General features: G+C 47.6%; 2 protein-coding genes and 1 long non-coding RNA gene across 3 annotated transcripts in view; 2 read left to right on the top strand and 1 right to left on the bottom strand.

Moving 5' to 3' along the window:
* Positions 1-14898, top strand: part of NPAS2 (neuronal PAS domain protein 2) — a 154886-nt gene extending 139988 nt beyond the window's left edge. The window contains exons 16-21 of the mRNA XM_034658982.1: positions 121-267; positions 5544-5741; positions 7449-7639; positions 7935-8027; positions 10656-10830; positions 12734-14898. Of these exons, the coding sequence (XP_034514873.1) occupies positions 121-267; positions 5544-5741; positions 7449-7639; positions 7935-8027; positions 10656-10830; positions 12734-12904 (975 nt within the window). The 3' untranslated portion in view covers positions 12905-14898. The remainder of the gene's footprint in view (positions 1-120; positions 268-5543; positions 5742-7448; positions 7640-7934; positions 8028-10655; positions 10831-12733) is intronic.
* On the bottom strand, positions 11321-18745 carry LOC117801948. Its single transcript, XR_004624826.1, has 2 exons — positions 18459-18745; positions 11321-13330 (listed from the first exon to the last, which is right to left on the bottom strand). It is a non-coding gene; the product is annotated as an uncharacterized LOC117801948 (long non-coding RNA).
* Positions 18746-19341: 596 nt separating this feature from the next.
* Positions 19342-23262, top strand: part of RPL31 (ribosomal protein L31) — a gene marked incomplete at its 5' end in the record, with an annotated part of 10674 nt that continues 6753 nt past the window's right edge. The window contains 1 exon segment of the mRNA NM_001304898.1: positions 19342-19448. Coding sequence (NP_001291827.1) covers positions 19342-19448 — 107 coding nt within the window.

The following is a 23262-nucleotide window of genomic DNA, read 5'->3' as shown; positions in this document are numbered from 1 at the left end:
TGGGTGGATAAGGGACCGGAAATGAAAGTGGGCAGGGCTGCTCAGAATAGCAGCAACATCTGTCTGCGAGGCTAGAAATCACTCTTTCATCTGGTTGTGTGTTTTGACTCCACCTTCAAGTTCTCAGCACAGTTCAGCATGTTCCAGACCATCAAAGACCAGCTGGAGCAGCGGACACGGATCCTGCAAGCCAACATCCGGTGGCAGCAGGAAGAGCTCCACAAGATCCAGGAGCAGCTCTGCCTGGTTCAGGACTCCAACATCCAGGTGACGCCCCTTCCCGGGCCAGTGTCTGCCCTGGTCTCTGCCCTCCCTACCGCCCTGTGACATATTTATCCGTCCTTTCCAGGTGGGCAGGACTCCCGCCAAAGTCCTCTGTACTGCCCTCATAGGTCCTGCTTATTAAGCATATTGAAACCTCCAACACCAAGTACAAGGAATGAATCCTTGTACTCCATCCCCAACTCCAGGCCAAACGTGAATTTCACAGGACACCTCCCCATTTACCCCTTGTTCTGTTGGGCGCATAATGTCTATACATCCCCTGAATGTTCATTCATGAGTGGTGGTTGACTGCGCTGATGCTGGCCTCCCTCTTGTGGGGTTATGAACTCCCAGCACTCGTGTAACTGCCCGGGCTACTGGTGGGGGACATGGACGCCACTGTGCGGTTGCCTCTCATACGAGGCGTTAATGGAAGGAGATGTGGGAAATGACGAGATCTGCACCCTGCACCCAGGGGGACAGCCGAGGGAGCTGGGGCTGGAGGTCAGCACCCTGGCATCTCCAGGTCACCCCGTTTGTGGCATGCCCATTGTGGCACTCTGCATGTTCTGACAGCAGCAGCTTTTAACCGTGACACCCTGTCCCAGAGGTCACTTCTTTGAATCCTTTTGAGAGATTGTGTTTGGAAGGAAAGCTATATATACTAGATCTCTTTCAAGGATAAATTATTTTTATTTTTACCAAGTTTCACTTGGATCAGTCCAAGACTATACTTCTCCCCAAGTGCATTCTTTTGACCCAGGCTCTAATTGTGAATGTAATTCTAGCTCACCTTGGGAGTCTGCCTTGAGAACTCTAAGCATTTGCACCCCACCCCCCTTAGGAGAGGCAGAAGGAAGCAGGAGAGTCCCTTGGGGAAAATGGCTGGGGCCCGGGACCTGCCGCTTCCCGGGCACCGTCCACACAGACCCTCTCGGGGGCGATGAGCAGGCTCTGTGCGGGTGCAGCGCCCAGCTGGTGTGCGCTGAGATAACGCGTGATGGGGTGGCGTTGCTGGGCAGCGGGAGACACCTGCCTGCCATCCTGCCTGCCAGGGGCGGGGTGCGGAGGCCCTGCTGGCCGGCATTCCGGACACTACGTGCGCCCGCACAGACCCTGGTCCCAGGGCTGGCTTCCGGTGGCTCGGAAGACAGAGAACAGCGGCACACGCACAGCCCCGCCTACTGGGTCGGGGGCGGAGCGTCCAGCCACGCCCACAGCCCTGCAGCTGCCCCGCCTCCTCGGCCACACCCCGGAATGGACCAGGGAGAGGGCCACAGTGTTTACAGGAAAAGAAATGGAGTCCTCAAGGTGTCAAAGTCCCTTTTTACTTATTCTTTCCCAGCTGTGATGTTTTCTCACTGATCCAGGGCCTGATTGGCAGAACTTGCCTGACTCCAATTACTTGAATGGAATTTTTACACTAACAGGAAGGGGAAAATTGAGCCAAAAACTGCTAAAAGCAAGGTAGGCGTATGAACATCCTCCTCAGAGCCCGGGCTTTTCTATTTCCTGCCTTTTCCACATTCAGGCTGAATTCTAAAATAACAGGCGACACAAGGTTATCTCTTTCACTCCTTGTTATAAAGAATTCTTTTTTTTTTTTAATCTTGTGACCGATGCATTTTGTTACCCCCCCCCCAAAGTGTATATGGCCACAGAGCACCTGAGTTTTGTGAGGGTTGATGTGGAAGTCAAGACCTCCAGTGTGTTCCTCCCATTTTCATTCTTGTGACCTTATCTTTGCAGTGGAATTTTCCAAAGAACATGGAAATCCACATAAAGTCCAACCAGAGAACTTTTCCTCAAGCAGTCTGCCTTCTTGTAGTTTTACAGGTTGACAGATTTAAAGAAATACATTCCAAAATGTTTAACCAACGTGCGATATTCGTTAAAAAAAAATGCGTGGTTCAAGCATAGAGAATAACCAAGTAAAAATTACTCTATCCCTTCTCCGAAAAGGTGTGTGTGTGGGGGGGGGAGATTAAATAAGAATGGCAAAACGTTGATAATCGTTGAAGCCTAATGATGATGCACAAGGTTTCCTTATACCTCTATTTTGTGTATTTCTAAGATGTTCTGTGATAATAAGTATTGGTGAAAGTAAGCAGATTAGAATAATGAAAAACCACATGTGAGCATACGATTGGTTTATTCTTAAAAATTAAAAAATTTTTTTCTCTGCTAATCTTTTCTACTTGAATTAGGGAGCTATTTTTCTCACACTTTCTATAAAGTTGACCCTGGTGCTGTTTAAGAAGTCATCTTCCTAAGCCATAAAATTCTACTTTGTTGTGGATAAAACAGAGGCATAGATGTGCGCAGTGGCAAACCAGGATCGTCCCCCACAGAATCTGTTACCCAAACGTAGGTGGACTTTCCCACTTGACTTCAGTGCCCCAGAGCTTTCACTGAGCCTATGTGCTCATGTGATGCTTGCTGAGTACAATTTTAAAAAAAGAAAAGATTGGATTATGAGGGAGAGGTGCTCTAAGGTGTTGGTGTTTGCACCTAGATGGAGTCATGAAGGATGCTGCTTGGGGAGAGCTGTTCTGGTGAAAGGCTGTCACTCCCTGCCCTCCAGAGAAGGACGCCTCTTGCTCTCTTTTTGAGAGTATGCGCGCCATCTGCTGGCTACTCAAAGAAATGCCTGGAAGGGCACCTGTAGCAATGGCAAATGCGTTCCTTGATTAGTTCTTTCAACCATCCATCTTTCCTTCCTTTCCTCCATCCACCCATCCATACATCTATTCACTCATCATTCCTTCATTTATCCACCCATGCAACCCTCCATTCATCTTTCCATACTTCCATCCATCCCTTCTTTCCATCCCTTCATCCATCCATCCCTCCATTCCGCAGACACCCATTATGTATCAGCACTTGGCTAGGCATGGAGGGAATACAGAGATACACAGGACAGGTGGAGAGTGCCTTCTGCCCTCAGAAGGCACACATCAATGAGACAGCAGCAGACCCAGCAGTCTCTGACATGACACAAGCAGAAACAGTTTGCCCTTCTCTGAGCAAAAGCCTCATTTATTTGTTTATTCATTCATTTATGTCTCCCATTCATTCATTGCTTAGATAGATTATGTATGCCCAAAGAGGCAAGGGAACAAAGGGCTCCTTTTTTCTCATTTTTTTTAAAGATTTTTTATTTATTTACTCGTCAGAGAGAGAGAGTGCACTGGTAGTGGGAGCAGCAGGCAGAGGAAGAAGCAGGCTCCCCACTGAGCAGGGAGCCCAATGCAGGATTCGATCCAGGACCCTGGGATCATGACCTGAGCTGAAGGTAGACACTTAACCAACTGAGCCATCCAGACGTCCCTCCTTTCTTCATTTTAAATATTGTTACTATCTAACACTGATTGAGCCCTATGTCTCAGCATAAATCTTATTTAACCCTTTACAAGCTACGTGCTCTCGATGTCACTGTTTTATTAATGGAGAAACTAAAGCTTTGAAAAGTCATGAAAATTGCCCAAGGTCATACCAGTAGTACACGGTGGGGTTGGAATCTGAACTAAAGTATGTGATTGAAGCTGCATTCTACTGCCTGTCATAAATAAAGTTTGCATTGACTTGAAATCTAATCAGAAGGTAAATTGTACCCTATCAGAAAAGTGTATGTTACGTAGTTTGAGTCTTGGGTTTTTGCTGAAGTGATGATGTGTAGGTCACCATATGTGCTATAAATAAGCCATATTATAGTAGAGAACAGGGAACACGTGAAGTATTAATCCCCGAACAGAATCTGAGATGATGGCTACCCAGAAAATTCTTCTTAATTTCTAACATGACAAAGAGCTCTCATTCAAAACCTCTCTGTTGGGGATGGGTCTGGGGATGTGACTGGACAGTGGGGAGATCAGGCGGGTTGGTGGAAAGGGCACCAGGTGGGGACCTGGTCCGGTTCAGCCACCCACCTACCTCAGGCCTCTGAGAGGCAGCTCGACCTCCCCCATGAGGCACATGCTTGAATTAACTGATCCCTAAGTGCTCCTGCAGGGTCTGCTCAGCATGGTTCTGCCGCCACCTTTCCATAATCCCTTGGTCACTCAGCCAACTTCAGCATGTCAGTTCTCTACTGGTTTGGAGGCTGTCCTGAGCTGAGTACAGGAAGCGGGGTTAAAACCCCAGATGTTGGAAAGCAGAGGGCCTCTCTCCTGAAAAACTCAAAGCTCCAGGCCTAAAAGGGAGGGGAGCGTACTGCTTGTCAAGAATCCGATACATTAGATAATGTCAGTTTTCAATGCCCATGAGGACCTTTGGTTGAAAGAGCTGGTTACAGGTCTTAGGTTTAAATGATGATTAAAAGTATTAAAGCTGTTCTTCTTAGGCCTTCAGAGTCAATTTACAGATGACATTTTATTTACAAATCTGGTCTAAAAATAGCAGTGCTTTTGTTTTTATTTATGTTCAATTCATTTATAAATTTAACAAATTATAAATAATCAACATTATCTACAAAAGCCATGAATCTACAAGTTCAATATACCTCAATCCTTCAAACATTTCATGTGCCTAACAAGGCAGACATGTAAACTTTAGAAGTGAAATCTAAGCGCTTAATTCTTTTAAATCAAATATACCAGACTGACAAATGAAGTAGGTCGAGGTTCTCACAAACAAACATTCTACAAACTTGATCAAATTCCCTTAAACGTTTCAAATTAAGATTGCCAGGCCAAGGTATCACATCCTCCTTCCTGGGAATGCAGAGTCACCTTGTTAATGGGAGCAGATTTGCCATCTCAGCTGGGAGCACTGGGTTGGAGATGCCAACCACAATGTGGGTACGCACCCTGGTCAGTGGCCTGGTCCTTCTGCCAGGGCGGTGCAGCCCATGGCTCCATGAGCCCATCCTCGGCCACCATTCATTCTATTCACAAGATAGTTCTCTCTCCTCATAAGGAACCGATAAGTCAGCCCAGGCTCTATACGAGTATGTCAAGTTATTTATAGGCCATCTGGGTCTAAGCATCTTTCATACTGTTAGACCTGCATCAGTAGACCTTAAGCTTCTCGAAGCCAGGGTCAGTGTCCCTCCAATCCACTGCTCCATCTCCAGGGCCCTCGCACCGTGCTCCTGGTATCATCCAATGCCCCCATGTTGAGTGAATGAATTCTTCCCAGGCAGGTCTTGCTCAAGAGAGAGCAAGAAAGCGGACCTCTTGCCGCGGAGAGGGAATATGAAGAAGGTGCAGACACCTTGGTGTGTGAAGGCAAACACAACTGTGACCCCAATCTCAAAGGCCCTCCTGTTCTGCTTCCAGATGTTTCTGCAGCAGCCGGCCGTATCCCTGAGCTTCAGCAGTGCCCCGCGTCCTGAGGCCCAGCAGCAACTCCAGCAGAGGTCGGCCCCAGGCTCCCAGCCCCAGCTCGTGGCCAGCCCTCAGCTTCCAGGGCAGATGGGCTCCGCCCAGGTAGCGAACCAGCACCTGCTCAGAGAATCCAGCGTGATAGCAACCCAGGTGAGCGCACTCATCCTCACACTCCGTCCTGGTCACCGAAGCAGACCAGGGCATGCTTGAGGCCCGCGGTCTCCCTGGCCTGGAAGCCTATCTAGCCATTCCTCTTCTGTGACCAGGGCTCGATTATGGTGGTGCAGGGTTTTCCTTTCCTTATTCTAAGATGCTTTGAAGCCCCAAGCTGTACTAGTTTCCTTCCATGTTTTATTAATATATTAAAATACCTCAAAGGTATCCTGCTGCAGCTGAAACTATCAGCTTTGATCCTGACCGGGGTGGGAGGGAGAGACGGACACCCAGACACTCACACTGACAGCCATATATCCCCATGCGTGTGTCCTCCGTCCTCATCATCTGCTCTTGGTTTTAGCCATTTTCAGTGTGAGAACACAGGTTATCCATTTCCGTTCATTCCAGCACGCCCCTCCCAGTCCCCCAGATTCCCCACCAAGCCCTTCCCTCACAGCCATTACCACCTACTACAAGGCACCGGTGACCTTGCAATCTGACAGTCACCCGTCAATCAATGGCACTTGAATTGAATGCAATGAAGAAGTCTTAAGCCCCAGCTTCTGGAAGATCAAAGATTCGAAGGCAAGATACAGCCTCTCCTCAAGCCTCATGTTGGCATCACTGTCATCATGGGTCCAGTAAATATCTGCTGGGCCTCTCTCATTCACCATCCCCCAGGGGAACAGATGTGGATAAAGACTGGTCTTGGGGACTCTGGAAATATAAACAGATAACGTACCATAAAAGGTGGGAAAGTACACACAAAAGTGTACTAGAGTTTGGCCCATCTTCACCCAGGCTTAAGGGTTTTCCTTTAAAACGCAGCCTTTTGGTTCTAAAGGTCAAGAGAAAAATTAATGAGAATAGCCAAGAAGAACCTGGAAAAGAAAAAAACTGAGGAAGGACCTACACTAACATTGAAAGGTTTCGTAGATCCTCGGAGCCTTAAACACTATCGCGCTGTCATATGAATGGACAGTCTGCGAACAGTGGAAAATCCAAAAAGCAAAAGCAAATCCAAGCCCATTCCCTCATTCATTTATGATTTCACTCAACATTTATTGAGTGCTCCCTAAGTTCTAAGCACTGAGGCACAGCGGTGAACAAAAGAGAAAAGAAAAAAGGCATCTCTGATCCAAGTCAGGAGAGAGAGGCAAACAAGTAAAGATCACAACCTGTCAAGTGGTGATGCGGGACCACTGGTGAAGGTGGGGGGTGGGCTGGAGTTTTAAACAGGTGGCCTTCTCGTAGAGAAGATAGCATTTGAGCAAAGACCTGAGGGGATGAGAGAATGAACCATACCGGTATTAGGAGGAAGAGCATCCCACACGAGGGGATCAGCCAGTGCAAAGGCCCAGAGGCAAGAGTAGTCCTGGTGAGTTGGAAAGAAACAGCAAGGAGGTCCAGGTGTTGGCAGTGGAATTGGTGAAATAGAGGTAGTTCGGTTCAATTCACATTTTCCTTACATGCTGAGAGCCTGACACTGTTCTAGTCCCAAGGGATCCGAAGAATCCTTGGGGTGCTTATGACCTAAGAGGGAACAGTCACAAGATCAAAATAGTTTAAAAACTCGTGGGTCCTGAGTTAGAGGAAGGGCCAAGGTGGGTGGATGAAAGGGATTCTGGGAAGGAGGGTTCCTGGAGAGATGACTCCAGAGTTGAGTCTGAGTTTTACCTCTCATGAACATGATTGCTCCAGGCTCCAAGGCCAATGCGAAGCTCGCAGATGATGCAGGGAAGCGGCCACTCGGTGAGCAGCTTGACGCCCCAGTTCAGCAGCGCCACGGCGGTGCTCCCGCCAGCTCTGAGCCTGACCACACTCGCTTCTGCCTCCCAGGACGGCAGCCAGTGCCAGCCCAGCCCGGACTTCAGCCACGATCGGCAGCTCAGGTACAGAGACTGCCCTGGTTTGAAGGACAGCTGAGGTGCGACTTTCCAGTGACCATTTGAGCCTCCCTGCTGCTCTAGATGGAGGCAGAGTTCAGGTGATCCCAGCCAACAGAGTGGCCAGAGAGGGCCGGGGCTTGGATGGCTGCACTCACCATCCTCTGAGAGCAGAGCAGGCGCCGTCGGGATCAGGGGCAGCCAGAAAGGGCCCCGCCGGGCCGGCAGGTGCTGCCGTCGCCAGCAGGTCTGCAGTTTGGGTGCTGATTCAAGTTTCCCATTTATCTCCTCCTGCTCCAAGGCTATTGCTGAGCCAGCCCATCCAGCCCATGATGCCTGGGTCCTGTGACGCGAGGCAGCCCTCAGAGGTCAGCAGGACTGGACGGCAAGTCAAGTAGGTGGCCCCGGGTGGAGGGAGGAGGCAGAGAGCCGCACTGAGTGCTCTCGGGCTGGCAGGGTTCTCATCGGCCTGGACCAGCAGCGCTCCTCGTGCGTGTCGCACCAAAGGCAAGGTCAAAGTGTGCCCACACCCTTTGCAGGGACACCCCCCTTAGCTTTTCTTCCGTTTCCCATTCAAGAAGATAAAACTGTGCGTCAGCACCCCATGCTCAGAACAGGACCTGAAGGAAACGATGAATTATATCCCCTGTCGTCATCTTCAGACAACTTTATGGGAATATCCCAGGTAAACGTAGCATGATCCCCTTCCCCAGGGCCCTCCCATGGCTCCATCTGACCGGCAGACGCTGGCACATTCCACAGGCACACTTGGAGCTCTCCTGCTCTGTGGCTCTGGTGCCAAGCCGCGGGACTGTGAAACCCTGCAGATGGGGGTTCTCCTTTCCCCCCTGACACACAGCCTTCTCCTTTCCCCAGGCTCCTTGCACCTGGCAGCCCCCATGTCCAGAAGCAGCTTTGCTCCATTGTTGGTGTCATTACTTGGGACAAAGGGTACTGGAGATAGGGAGTGGATACTGGAAAAGCTGCAGGAAAATAGTGCCTAGCTCTTTGACATGAGGCAAAAGTAGGACTACCTCCCAGACGTCTTTCTTGTCTAGACCCTGGCTGAGCATGTGTCAGCAGTTCGCTGGGACGGTGCTAGCTAGCGCCCCCATGCCATCCCCTCGGACCAGCCCCTAGAAGCCCTTCCTCCTGCCTCCCCCCTCAGCCAGCGCTTAAGGTAGCAGTGGATGGTTACTGAACATTTCGGAGGGGCCGGGGCCTGTGCTTACAGCATTTCATTTTACCCCAGTAAAAACCCTGTGGGGGCAAGATAGGGAACGCGCACTTCGGGAAGCAGCCTTTACATTGTCTGATGGTGCTCTCAGTCGGACAAAACAAAGACTCTTGTTACATCGCTTTCCAGAGATGCTTAGAATGCAGGGAACTAGGCAAAAATGGGAATTCTTTCCTCTGGAACTCTGCCATTTTGGGTCAACCCAATAATTTCTACCCTCCCCTTCTCCTCTACCGTCTCTTCCAGATGTGACCTATACCTCATCTTGTTACAAATGACAGAGAGAAATAGAAATTTCCAAAAATCTAATGCAAAATGGACTTTTCTCTAGCGTCTTTAAACACCTGTTTCTCCTCTGTGCTCCTCTGGAGCTTTCCTAAATGGCCTTCATCTGCCTCTTGTTCACAGCCCATGATCATCAACACCTTTTTCTTTTTTAATTTTAATTGTGGTAGAACATATATGTCACATAAATATTACCATTTTAACTCTCTTTAAGTATACCGTTCAGTGACATTCACCATCACCACGTGCGTCTCCAGAACCTCTTCACCTCCCCAAACTGAGACTCTGACCCGTATTACACACTAACTCCCCGTTGCCTCTACCCTGTAGCCCCTCAGTCTGCCTTTTCTCATGACTCTGACTCCTCTAGGGGTCTCCTCTAAAGGCAGTCACACGGTATTTGTCCTTTCGTGACTGGCTTACTTCACTCAGCATAATGTCCTTATGCCATGTTCAGCCATGCTCTAGCACGTGTCAGAATTTACACTTCCTTTTTAAGACTGAATAATATTCCATTATGTGTATATACCATATTTTGCGTATCCGTTCACCCATCAATGGGTACTTGGGTTGAAAAGTAGTACCCATTGATGGTAGAAGCAACCTTCTACTTTTTGACTATTGTGAGTAATGTTGCTACAAACATAGATGTATGAATATCTGCTTGAGTCCCTGCTTTCCTCTTTGCCGGGGTATATACCCAGCAGTGGAATTGATGGATCACATGGTAATTCTATGCTTAATTTTTTGAGGAACTGTCATTCTGTTTTACATAGTGGCTGTACCATTTTACATTTCTTTTTTTTTTAATTTTTATTTACTTATTTTTTAGAGCAAGAATGGGGGGGAGGGGCTAATGGAGAGGGAGAGCAGGCTCCACACTCAGCGTGGAGCCCAACTTGGGGCTCGATCTCACAATCCTGAGATCATGACCTGAGCCGAAATGAACAGTCAGACACTTAACCAACTGAGCCACCCAGGTGCCCCCCATTTTACATTTCTATTAGTGCACAAAGGTTCCAATTTCTCCACATTCTCATCAACACTTACTGTTTTGGGTTTTTTTTTTTTTCATAATAGCCATCGTAACAGCTATGAGGTGGTATCTCATTTTGATTTTGATTTGTGTTTCCCTAATGTCTAAGGATGTTAAGCATCTTTTTCTGTGCTTATTGACCATTTGTATCTTTTTTTGAGAGAAATATCTGTTCGAACCCTTTACCCACTTTTGTAGTCGGGCTGTTTTGTTGTTGTTGTTGAGTTGTAGGAATTTTTTTTTAATATTCTGGATAGCAATCCCTTGTTAGATATATGATTCACAAATATTTTTTCATAGGTGGGCTTCTCAGTCCATGGATGGTGTCCTTTGATGCACCAAAGTTTTTGATTTTGACAAAGTCCAGTCTATCTGTTTGTCCTTTTGTTGCCTGTGCTGTTGGTGTCACGTCAACACCTCTTTCTTAAAAGTCTGTTTTCTCCTTCCCACACGTGACCAAACAGGTATCCACAGAGCCAGGCTGTGTTTCCAAACGCAGACATGCGCACCACCAGCAGCAGCACCTCGCCCCCCGTCCTGCTGATGGGACAGGCGGTGCCCCAGGCCAGCTTCCCCGCCTCCCGGCAGTCGCCCCTGCAGCCCGCACAGGCCCAGCAGCAGCCACAGCACTTCCTGCAGGTGGGCACCGCCGCATGCATGCGCCCAGGCATAGGCCGCAGCTCCACAGCCCGGCCTGACAGGCCTTCCCTCCCTGGCTTTCAGCGTGGTTCCAGTCCTCAGTTCCGAAACTAGCCCCAGGCAGATTTGCATTTGAGGCTTTATAGTTTATGAAGTTTATAATACTTACAGTTTATAGAGTCTTTGTATATTTAGTAGGAGAAATTTAGACTCAGCTATTATGCTTCATATGGTTATGTGCTTAAAAGATCCATCTTTAATGCTGTTCCAGCTGACAAACACTATTTACAAAATTTGTATCTAGTATGCTTTATGTGTAGTTTGGAATTTGAGAGAGTATGGGGCAAATCTGAATCAAAAGATTCATCATTATGGAGCAATTGTTATTATGGTGTCCAAATTTTCGAGAGCAAAAATCAGATACCGATTACTGAGTGTGTCAGAATGTTAGTGTGTTTATACACAAAGTCTTATACAAATACGAATTAAATCACATTTAGGTAAATATTCATTGAACTTGCTTGATAAATACAATAATGTGGTACAAAGTTGGGGCTTTCCAGGAAAATGTGGGGCACTTTTACGTGTGGTCACTGTTTACTTTAAGCAAGTGCCAAACACACCGGAAAGAGGGAGGGTGAGAGTCAGTGGTTGGTGTTCAGATGGGACCAGAAGTGTCTGCGGCGGCTCCAGCCTTTCGTCTGACATATGCCTGGAGCCCTCCTTCCTGCCCCAGCCCTGCCCCCGTCCTTTGCACATCCTCCCTGACCTCCAGTCCCCACCACAGAGCAGGGCAGGGCTTTCCCTTCTCTGCCTCCCGGCTTGGGCATCTCCAAAGCCAGAGGAGAGTGTTGGGACTGAGACATTTTAAGGACAGTGGGATAAAGATGAAGAGTGTCCTCCTTGATGGTCTTGAATGCAATTTAATTCCAAAGATGTTAACCCATCTGTGATATACTTTTCAAAGTTCACTGGCCTCAAGCATAGGGGCAGGCAACTCAAGACTTGAGCTTTGCATATCATGTCATTTTGCAGGACACAAGTGATTGCAGATGGGCACAGGTGAAGTGAGAAGGCAGGGATGGTCTGGGCAGCGTTAGGGGCCTCCCGCGTCTTTCTTCAGCCCTGGCAGCAAACATGTTGATGGGGACCTGTTCCTCCAAGACATGGGGCTAAGAAGACACTGAGAATTTGGGCCTTCTCGCTGGCCTCCAGGGACCTCATGGTGCAGTGTGGGGAGAGGAGAATCTCCCAGAGAGCACCCAGGCTCTGGATCTGTGCCAGTAAGAGCACTGTGGCTGGAGGCCTTCGTGGAGGAAGGCCCCGGGGGCCCTCCTGCAGCGCCAATGCGCAGATGAAGCGAATGGAGAGGAAGGGACAGTGTTCCAACAAGAGACAGCCTGAGCCAAAGTGGAGGGGCCGCTGTGCCTGGGGTGCACTGGGTGGTTTGGACCGGGGAGATTTCATGGATGCGAATAGTGGGGGATGGGACTGAAGGTTCCAAAGTTCAGGTTTGACCAGTTGAAGTTTCTGAGCTTCAAATTAGGACGCTGGCGAATGGCTGCATTTGGGAGTGGTTACAGAATCAGGGACCGTGGTGAAAAGTATGCAGACTGCATGTGTGTTTGGTTTCTGCCCTGTCAGTCTGCATGTGGTCTCAGGTCCCAACATCCCAAAATATACCTCATGTTCACCTGTTCGGGAAACCATGCCCCAAAGCCTGGTCCCTGGCCCACTGGCCCAAAGGAACCCCTACTGCTAGCAGAGAGCTTGCCTCCGAATTCATAGCCATCTGGCTCCTTCTTCCCCACCTACCTTCCTCCCAAGGTCCCGCCACCACAAGACAGCACCACTCTCCCAGTCACAGAGGTGAGTCCTCTAGCCCTTTGTCCTTTCTTTCCAGGTACAGGCGCCAACCTCTCTGCACAGTGAGCAGCGGGACTCGCTACTTCTCTCCACCTACTCGCAACAGCCAGGGACCCTGGGCTACCCCCCGCCGCCTCAGCCCTCACGCCCTCCCCGAAGGGTCAGCAGCCTATCTGAGTCCTCGGGCCTCCAGCAGCCACCCCGGTAGTGCCCTGGCACCTCGGTCGGGTCACAATCAGCTTTAACCAATGGACGGACCATGGGGGTGGCCACAGGAATGGGGGAGAGGAGTTTAAACCCTTGGCTTTTGTGCACACTGCATACATTTCAGAACTCCTGGATGGTAACCATCTCCAGAGCACAGTGGCTGGCATGTGGAAAATGATCAGAGTACTGGCCGTGTTTCCCTAGCCTCTGTGTTTCTTGGGCACACTCTACAGCCATACTCGGATGGGACCCGAGTGCCCCACGTAAGTGTCGTTACTCAGTTCACTTAGCAGATGGCACATCTCGCCTCGCCCTCCCGAGAGCGCACTGGTCCCTCTAGCCGGCTGTGGTCTGTCCACACTTGCTAGCTGGCCTTCACTCTCTTGATCCTCTTTCCTTTGCATTCGAGAAGCACTGGGTCAGAGATCTGTTGAAGAGAGAGAATAAAGAGATTATTTTTCATTATTTTTAAATGGTGGTTTTTGTTTTAATTTTGCACAGCTGCACAGAGGAGATAACTTAGGCACTTTCAGGTTTTAAAAATAAGAAGGTCTCATGACTTCACTTGGAGACCGCAGGAACAAAAACAGCCTACCAATCAGATGGCAGAGCCGGTCCTTGTTAACCAGGCCGCAGACCCACGCCCTCTGGCCTGAACCCTAATGAAAGGAGGCTCTTTCTGGCCATTATTGTTTCCCCTAAATAGAACACTGGACTGTTCCTGTTTACTTCCTTGATTGCAACTGCAAAGGCGGACTCAAAGCAAAGCACAATCATGCAGCTGATATTCTGGAATTCTGTCGGGAACTCCGAGACAGAATTGGAGGAAGAGGTTTCCCGAACCAGGCAGGCCCGGGGAGCTCCAGGCCCCCGAGGAAACCCCAGCGTGCGCCGGCCCCTTGAGTGAGAATGCTGCATCTTTCTACAGATCTTTCATGAGAAGACCGAGGATTGGATTCTCCTTTTCAAAATGCACTTTGCTTTTTTTGTATGTTTTGTTATGTTGAGATGTTTCTAAAGAAAAGATTTTATGTAATTAAAATACGAAGTGTAGTGAATTGTACAGCTGTTGTAATAATGACCTATTTCTATATAAAATAAAATTGTACGGATTATGTGTAAATTATTTTGTATCTGAGACACCAGTTCCTTTCCCAGATATAAAAGTATAAAAGTTTTCTTGTGTTTTTCTGTGAGTGGCCATTTTGTAATAAATTAACAAATTTGTACAATTTCCTCTGGAGGCAGTTTCTGTCCCTTGTCATCTATGCATGCATACATCTTTTCTTCATTTTTAAAATTTCTTTTTAATTTCAAGACGTTCCTAAGGATAATCGAAGGTAGAGCAAAGGTGAAAGCAAGCAATGAATGAACCAGGTAATGGCATTAGGTTTTCTGAGCCGCAACATGTGCACCAGCCCGTCAGGTTCCCGTGACCTTCACAGTTAAAGATTGTGCCTGAAAAAAAAGCGATGGTTCACCTACCGTGAAGATGACAGCACAGCAAACAGAAACTGAAGGAGCTCCTGGAAACATCTCAGCCTTATAGACGTAGGGAGTCTGTGGAGATGATGGAGACGTTCTGCATCAAGGCAGTCCCAGCCCATAATTAACCTCACCTGGGCTGGAGTTCATGGGCTCCCCGTGCCAGCGCTTAGCTACCAGGGATGCTCGCGGGGTTCGTTTGTCTGTGAGAGGTGCGTACGCACCTCCTGTTGATGGGGGGAGAGATACAGCAGCAGCATCTAGGAGGCTTTTGCCTCTCCCCCACCCCTTCCCCACAAGGCTTCATCACCGTGACGTGAGGATGGAGAACCACAGCCCTTGCCACAAACACTGGTCCAAGAGAACGAAGTTCCTTTCCTTGCTCCATCGCTATAGCTCTGCACTTCCTCCTGCTTCCCTGTGAAAAGGGGGAGCTCCTCTGTCCTATGACAAGGACCACTTTTGGATGGCACGAGAGAGTTTTACTGTTCACACGATTGTATTCCTGAACAAAAGTACGTCTAAATGTTTTGCATGCCTTAGGGTCATTTATGCTTTAAAGGTATCAGAAATGAACCCTTTGTTTGTTTGTTTGTTTGTTTATTTGGAGGGGGAGGTGAGGGTGCAGAGGGAGAGGAAGAAGGAGAATCCCAAGCAGGCTCCACACCCAGCGCAGAGCCCACCCTGGGACTTAATCCCACAACCGAGATTATGACCTGAGCCGAAATCAAGAGTTGGACGCTTAACCAATTGAGCCACCCAGGCACTCCATGAACCCTCTTTTTAAAACAAAAACTCTGGGACGCCTTGGTGGCTCAGTTGGTTAAGTGACTGCCTTCAGCTCAGGTCATGATCCCAGGGTCCTGGGATCGGGTCCCACATTGGGCTCGGAACTTGCCTCTCCCTCTGCCTGCCATTCCCCCTGCTTGCACATGCTCACTCGCTTTGGTGCTCTCTCCCTCTCCCTCTCTCTGACAAATAAGTAATCTTTAAAAAAAATTATTTTTAATTAAAAATAAATAAAAAACAAAAACTCTGGGGATGCCTGGCTGCCTCTGTCAGTGGAGCATGCAACTCTTGATCTTTGGGTCAAGAGTTCCACGTTAGGCGTGGAACCTACTTAAAATGAAATTAAAAATAAAAATGTAGAAGCTGCTTTTAGGCAAACAGGCTTGAGCAATGGAATATAGAAAGGGCCCCCACAACGACCCCCTGGCTGAATAGACAGGCCCAGCAGATGACCCACCTCAAAATATCCAAAGGCCCTAACTAACCAATGGGCTACTTACCAAAAAAGGGAAAACTCCATATATCACCATACCTCCTCACCCTCCCTCTTTAAAAATAACCCCCACCCACTACCTCACTGCAGACAGCCTCTCCTTTGCTGTCCCGCCTGCTGCTCCCTTGCCATGTATTCAATAAACTTCTCCTTGTTCTGCCTTGGATGAAACCTTTCACGGCCTGCGCCACAGGCTTCCACACGATCATCGCCCCCCATTTTATCTGATCGGGAGACTCACCACATTTAGACACCACAAAAAAGTCTGTGTGAAACTAGACGAACTATTTTGTAATCGAGCTGTTTTGTAAATTCAAAGGTTTATAAATCTTTCTGTATTTGAATTTTAATTGACTGTCAGAATCCTTCTAAGTAAAGCAAGATTTTTCATGGAAACAGCATATTTATTGTCCTAGGAGCTTCTAGTTGGAAGCCACTGAAAGAGGGTGGAGTATAGCATGCTACTAATTTTTTTTTTAAAGATTTTATTTATTTATTCGACAGAGATAGAGACAGCCAGCAAGAGGGAACACAAGCAGGGGGAGTGCGAGAGGAAGAAGCAGGCTCATAGCGGAGGAGCCTGATGTGGGGCTCGATCCCATAACTCTGGGATCACACCCTGAGCCGAAGGCAGACGCTTAACTGCTGTGCCACCCAGGCGCCCCAGGATGCTACTAATTTAATTCAGCATTGTTTAAATCTTATACATGTTCAGAATCTGGATAAACTCAGAAAACTCTTTATTGTGCCACATTTCTTTAAACCCACGTAACATCAGGGGAAGTTTAATCCCTAAGCTTTTGATTCACTTAATTCTGCTCATTAAAAGGTTGTTTTTGCTGCAACCCTGTCTTGTTTCCAGAAAAACCATGACCTTTCTCTTTGGAAAACTGTAAAGTCTTGGCTCATGAGAAGTGGCTGAAATTCGAACTCTGGAATACACAAGTTTTGGGATGCTGCTACTGGACACATCTTCCTTTAGAGGCTTCCTTCTGCACCACCACATCCCTTTCATCTTAAAAATCTTCCATTGGCTTTCTTAGGAAGTCTCATTGGACCATCCAGCTGAGCCCAACACAAATCTACCTCAAAAGACCGTCCAGCACTTGGGGTTTGTTGCCCCCTCAAGACTGGAGTCTTCTTCCTTGCTGCCCCCACAGGGAAACATTCAGATCCTGTCTCATTTTAAGGATCCCCTGGTAATCACTAAAAGCAAAAAGACATGGGAGAGAAGCCCAGCTAACAAATACTGGAGACTTAAAAAGGACACAAAGTTCATCTTAAAGGTTTTGGTCTGTGGGAGGCCAGCAGTAGACTGGCCTGACCCCTGAGGCTTGGCTGGGAAGAAGCTGAAAGAGCCTGCAGGGCTAGACTGAAACATGAGAGCCCCAGTTGGGCTGATAATTATCAGCCCTTCAAACCAAATGGTTTTTTACTATTTGTCTCTTTGACCTTTACTTAAGGCAGCACAGTTGAGAGCTGAGCAGGCGTTTTGTCGATTTCCACTGGAGAGGTCTATTTCCTTGAAATTTCACAACTTTCAAGATACAAGAAGATCCTAAAGAAAATAAAACATCACAAAGGGTGATATATGACCTCTCAACAACCACACTGAAAGAAGACAATGGAGGATGCCTTCAAAACACTGGGGAGAAATTATTTTCAACCTGAAATTCCATACAAGTGAAAGTATTAATAAATTTGAGGGTTGAATAAAAATCTTCAGATATGTGAGGGCTCAAAAACTCTAGCTCTTATCCTCCCGGTCTTAAGCCACTAAATGGTGTGCCCCTGTGAAGTAAGGGAGTTCATCAAGAATAAAGAAGGCATGGGTCCATGGATCCAAGTGATTGTCTTAGCAACCCCGGATTGATGACATCCAGCTATTAGGTCTCTCAGAAGCTCTAGAATGATCCCTCTGGGCACCTCCTCAGAACTCCCTGTCATCTCTCACATATCTAAGCTACTTGTCCAACCTGTCTGCCTAATGCTTCCCCAGGTCCCCTGCCTTTTGTTCCCCTCCCTCGGTACATTTTCTCCCAGCCTTTATGTCCCAAGAAACAGCAGAGGTGGAAAGCAACCCATCCCCATACTCACTTCTTACTCTGACCTCATCTGGCTCCTTCCCACTCCCCATTGCTCCAGTAGTGAAACTTGCTAATATCACTGATACTCTCCTGTTTGCAGAATCTAGTGGGTCCATCTCAGTGTTTGCCTTACTTGAACTCTGTAGCATGTAGCACCTGTTGACCACTCTGGCTTACTTCTGACTTAGAATACTTTTTCAAATAAGTCTTTTCCTACTGCTCTAATGACAGGTTACGAATTTCTTCAGCCTCTGCTCCCACACCTCTTAAAAGTAGGGTCTACACTGGTGCTCTCTCTCCAAATCCTCTTGATTTTACCTCCTTAACTATAAAATCAGTCTTCTTTCTAATCCCCATGCAACTGCCTTAATTCAGCTCATTTGTCTCTACTATGTAGTTTCTTTCTACTAGTTTCCTTGCTACTGTCTTGCCCCCCGTGCTCCTCATCTATTCTTCAGTGTAGCTGAATTAATTCTAAAACAAATCTGATCATGGCAGTGCCCTCCTGACAATTTCAATGATTCATTACCTGTATACTCAAACTCTTAAGGCCCCGCACTATCTCACCTCCCGGCCCAGTCTACGAAGCCGTACTGCTTCAGACAATTCACTGCCTCACTCCACCACTTCTTGGCCTGGCTACCGCCTGTCCAACCTTCCAGAGCAGCACAAACCTCCCTGCTTTCTGCACCCCGACCCACCCAGGCATCGGGCCGGACACGATCCTCGGGTGGCTCCACGGTCCAGGACAGTAAGCACTCGCGTTCAGGAGTGTCCCTCCTCGACGTGAGCCCTGCCAAGGCGGCAGCTGTATCCCACTTCTCTGGGACCGCCAGTCGGTCACGGCACCGCACTCGGCTTCAGCAAACGGTCGCCAAATCAATCAGAGAACGGGAAATACAAAGGAGCGTCTTCTTTTCCTGGCTCTGTTCCCATCCAGCTGTGGGCCTGGCTCTTACTTCCTCTGAAGATTTAGGGTAAAATGCGAGTGAACNCCCCGCCCCCGCCCCGGCCCCGCCCCCGAGGTGAACTCGCTTTTCCCCGGGCGCGCGCTGCTTACGTTGCAGCCTCGTCTCTCCCTTCCAAGCGCCTCGACGCGACCCGGAAGTCGTGCTTGCGACGCGGCTTTCCCTCTCCCACAATACCTCGCGCTCTTCCTTTCCAACCAGGGCCCGGCAGAGTGAGTATGAGCGCTGCGCCCCGGCTTGAGGAATCTGGTTCCATCCTCGCTCGGAATTGTGCTGACCGGGACAGAGAGATTTCTCCTAGCCCGGCCCGGGACTCCGCGTTCTGGGGGGACGGAAATTCGCGTCGTTTAGGGGTTCCCGTAGTCTGCGGGGGGGAGACTGGCCAGGCTTAGGGGAGCCGAGCCTGCACGGGTTTCCGGGGCGGGAGCATCTGAGGGGCGCGGATGGTTTGGCCGCGGGGTGCCCGGCTTGGCGTTGCCCATACCTGGGGCTTCAGGTGCCTGGCCGAACCCTCTGCACCCGGACGCGTCCCAAGGGTGGCAGCGTGAAGCCGGGCTCGGGAGGAGGACTTGGCTTGTGCTGGTCCCACTCTGAACTTCCTTGTCGCTGGGTTTAGATGGCTCCCGCGAAGAAGGGTGGCGAGAAGAAGAAGGGCCGTTCTGCCATCAACGAGGTAGTGACCAGAGAATACACCATCAACATTCACAAGCGTATCCATGGAGTGTGAGTATCCCTGCAGTCGGCCTGGTGCCTTGCTCGTTGGGGGCTTCTGAGCTTGTGCGTCTGGTTGTCACTCGGAGGTCTGTCTAGTTGTTGAAAAGCTAGGTGGTCTAGAAATCGGTCATTTCTTCTTCGGAAGCCCAAATCTGTATTCCATGCACCCTCTTTAAGGTTTATAGGATTTAAAGTGTAATCCTCGGAGGTTAATGACTGGAAACACGAGACTGATGAATAGTTTCTCGGAGACCCAGTTGAGGGGAACTTGATGATAAAATCATTTCACTCGGTGCTTTGTAAATTGAGTAGACCTGGGCAGGCTAAAGGGTAAAAGATGTGTATACCAAGGAAAGCAAGCTTTTAAAAATTTCTCTTGACTCCAGTAAAGCTAACCAATTAACTAAAACAGCTGTGTCCGGCCCAGGATGTGGACACTTACAGATTACGTTATACTTTAGTTCCTGACCCACACAAATATGTACTAATATTTACTGGCTGAAGGTGATACCAGAAGTGAGACTGTTAGACAAGAGAATGTATCAGTGGAGTTACAGGGCAGTATTTGCGCAAATGTGGATCTGTGATGTACAAGAATATTGGGAATGATTTTGAATGTTGTAGTTCTTGGGATTTTTTGTCCAGGATTTGGTTTTTAGTTCTTACGCTTAGTGAGTTTTTCCCCCTTCTGCGTATGTGCTTACTGCTGAGAGTGGAGACCAAATCTCTTCTTGAATACTGTTATTTAGAGTACTTTTTAAATATAGAATATTAATTTTAAAACCTCCATCCACAAGCAAGCTAGTTTCCCCCCACTAGTGTGTGTGTGTGTGTGTGTATATTTCCTATTTGGCTTCACTACGTGCTTGTAAAGAGAGACAGAGTAACCTTAAGCTGAAAAAAGAATTATTTGGTTCAGTATCTATAGCCCCAATTTGCAGAAACTTTTTCAAGTAGTTCTGCCAGGGTTCTAACCAGATATGATTCTCAAGTCTCAAATTGGACTTAAATAATTTTTCCTTAATTCCAAAGTTCACAAAATGTTTCAATAGATAAAAGACACCAAAAGCAAATACAGAATTGAAATGAGAAGGTGACTGATTCTAGATTCTCTGGCATTGAGGTGATTATTTTCACACTGATGTTTACATAGAAACAACATTGAAATAAGCTGGAAAATTGTTTGGCCTCTAAGTCTTGTCTGTGTCCGTGCTGTAGAGTCTGTTGGCAATATTTCTTAAAGTAAAAATAAGAACATTCTAATGTGGAGCTTATTGGTGCCGAAACACTAATTTTGTTTAGCGTGTTAGCTATAGCCGTCTTGCCAAACAGCTGGCCAGGTTAAAGATAGAGCTTCAAAATCAAGACCAAATTTTAATTGAGCCGGCTATAGACTTCTGCATTGGAGCCCCCCTTATTTTTGTCTCCTCCCGAATGTCCTGCTCTTGAGGACCAAGTATCTAAAGTCAGAATTTCAATATTAAGCCCTTCAGAGTAATAAAGGAAAGTGGTAGCAAAATTCTTGGGCTAAATTACAGTCCATGCCTTTTGGGGATAAAAAAACAACACCTTGTTAACTGGTTAAGGTAAAGACCCACACAAATTCTGGTCCTCTTAACAACCATTCTGTAAAATGGTAGCTATGACTGGTAACCTAAAGATTGGTTTAACTTTGCCCCCTGAAAGTAATGGACCAGTTTTGAGGGGTGGCTGTAAGTAGATTTGAATGTTGGTGAAGAGCTTTGGGGAAGGCCTAAGTGTGTGCAGAAACAAGACGGGAACATCCCTGGGTTCTGGCTGATACCGCCTTCAAACTGTCAGTGGATAGAAGCGAATTCCCAGCAGTGGATATTCTATCCCCAAAGCCTCTTCAGCTGGAGAACTCAGTAGTAATTGGCCCAGATAAAAGTAATGAGACCTGGTCAATTGGTAACCCTGCTTCCCATCTCCTAATTTTGTATGTATATGCCTCTGTTCAATGACGAGTAAACAGTACTCCAGGGTATACCTACAAAATCTCCTTCACCATTCCTATCCTAGTCATGTTCCTGCTCACAGGAACATCAGCCCCAGAATCATAACAATACAGAGGACTATCCAGAGTTGTACTAAATCATTAGAAATAAAAGTTTTTTTGAGAAGTAGCCTTAGTATGGTTCTTAGAAGATCAGCAGAGAGGCCAGATTCCCCTAATACAATAATCAAACGTCAAAGTTCATCTTTCTCTCCCTTTTTTTAACTTTCATCCTGGGTAACATTAAATGCTCAATTTGCTAATAGTAAATACAGTTCAGATAAGGGATAACATATCCCTGTTCTTTCATTGGATAAATCTTGAAATAGCAGTGGACCTGAAAGATGATGAGTTGACAGTTGAAGAGGGGCACTTGTTCAGTCTTCCTTTGAGACTTGGAATTCTGTCTTGTTCCTTCTGCAAGGGCGTTCTCAGAAAATGTAGGCAGTTCAGAAGTAAATGACCAAAACCATGACTCTCTCCTTGTAGGATACCAGCACTCTTGCTGCAAGTTCTTGAACAGCATCCAGTTCAAGAACCAAAGTGACTTCCCCTGCTAGGGTTCCATTCAAGTCCAGTGAGCCTCTGAATCCTCTGACTGGGGAGATCCTGATACCTGATGTAATGCGATTCCTGGGGGCATGCAAGTCAGTAGAGGCCCTGGGAAGGAATTTAAAGAGTCCAAGAGGTGCTTGTTCTCTTTCCTTATTAGCCTGGAATTCCAAGCCATGCCTTCTAAGGCTTTTAGTTAAGGGAGATGATTATAGTTTAGTCAAGGAAACTGCTGTCTCTCTTTGCATTTTCCTTTATTATTTTCCTGAAGTAGGCTCTTTTTCACTAGCATGGTCACTCACATTAATATTACGAGTGCCCGAAGGAGAATGTTTATTTGATTTAACAAATGGAATACAGTAGTTTTCTCATCCACTCTAACTCTGGACTCCTGGGATAGTCACTGTTCCAGAATTAGTAGCGGGAGCCACTGCAGACAGATTGTGCACAAGTGGGGTCACTGTCACACCTGGATTTCTCGTGCGATCCACAGTGCCATTGCAGCAACCTCTTGAGTCTCCTGGAAGGCACTGTTTTTGTTTTTGTTTTTTAAGATTTTTTTTATTTATTCATTTGACAGAGATAGAGACAGCCAGCGAGAGAGGGAACAGAAGCAGGGGGAGTGGGAGAGGAAGAAGCAGGCTCATAGCGGAGGAGCCTGATGTGGGGCTCGATCCCAGAACGCCGGTATCACGCCCTGAGCCGAAGGCAGATGCTTAACGACTGAGCCACCCAGGCGCCCCTAATGGAAGGCACTGTTTTGATGTGATTATTTGGGGGTATTTTTAATAGCAAATGTTACACAGCCAAACAGTCTGTTGAGGCACCAATCTGTGGAACAAAATTTCTTGCATTGTACTGGGCATTCTCTTATCTCAGGAAAACGAGTTTTATGAGGGATTTAAATGTGTAGTAGCACCCACATTGGGCCTGGTACTTTACTGCATTCCCATGTGAGCCAAGAAGCATCATGTGCAGTGTCTCACCTGGGGTCTCAGATGGCTTCTGGGTCAAAATTCCAGTGCCTTTGTGCATTAATGCTGCTTGGGAGTAACCGTGTTTCCTTCTCGTTTTGGGAGCATATCAAGCACTTAGAACTGAGTATTAGGCACAGTCCTGGACTCTGCAGATTGATCAGGAAATCAAAGACCCTATCTAGTTTACTTAGGAAATTTAGAAACAAAATGGTAAAAAGTGCCAGGTGGAAAGTCAGTCACTGGGTGAAAGGGCGTGCTGTTTTAAAGGCCACACAGATGA

The sequence above is a fragment of the Ailuropoda melanoleuca genome, chromosome 4 (assembly GCF_002007445.2).
Source record: "Ailuropoda melanoleuca isolate Jingjing chromosome 4, ASM200744v2, whole genome shotgun sequence".
Taxonomy (NCBI): domain Eukaryota; kingdom Metazoa; phylum Chordata; class Mammalia; order Carnivora; family Ursidae; genus Ailuropoda; species Ailuropoda melanoleuca.
The sequence above is the reverse complement of the archived record's forward strand: the minus strand, read 5'-3'. Positions and strand labels throughout refer to the sequence as shown.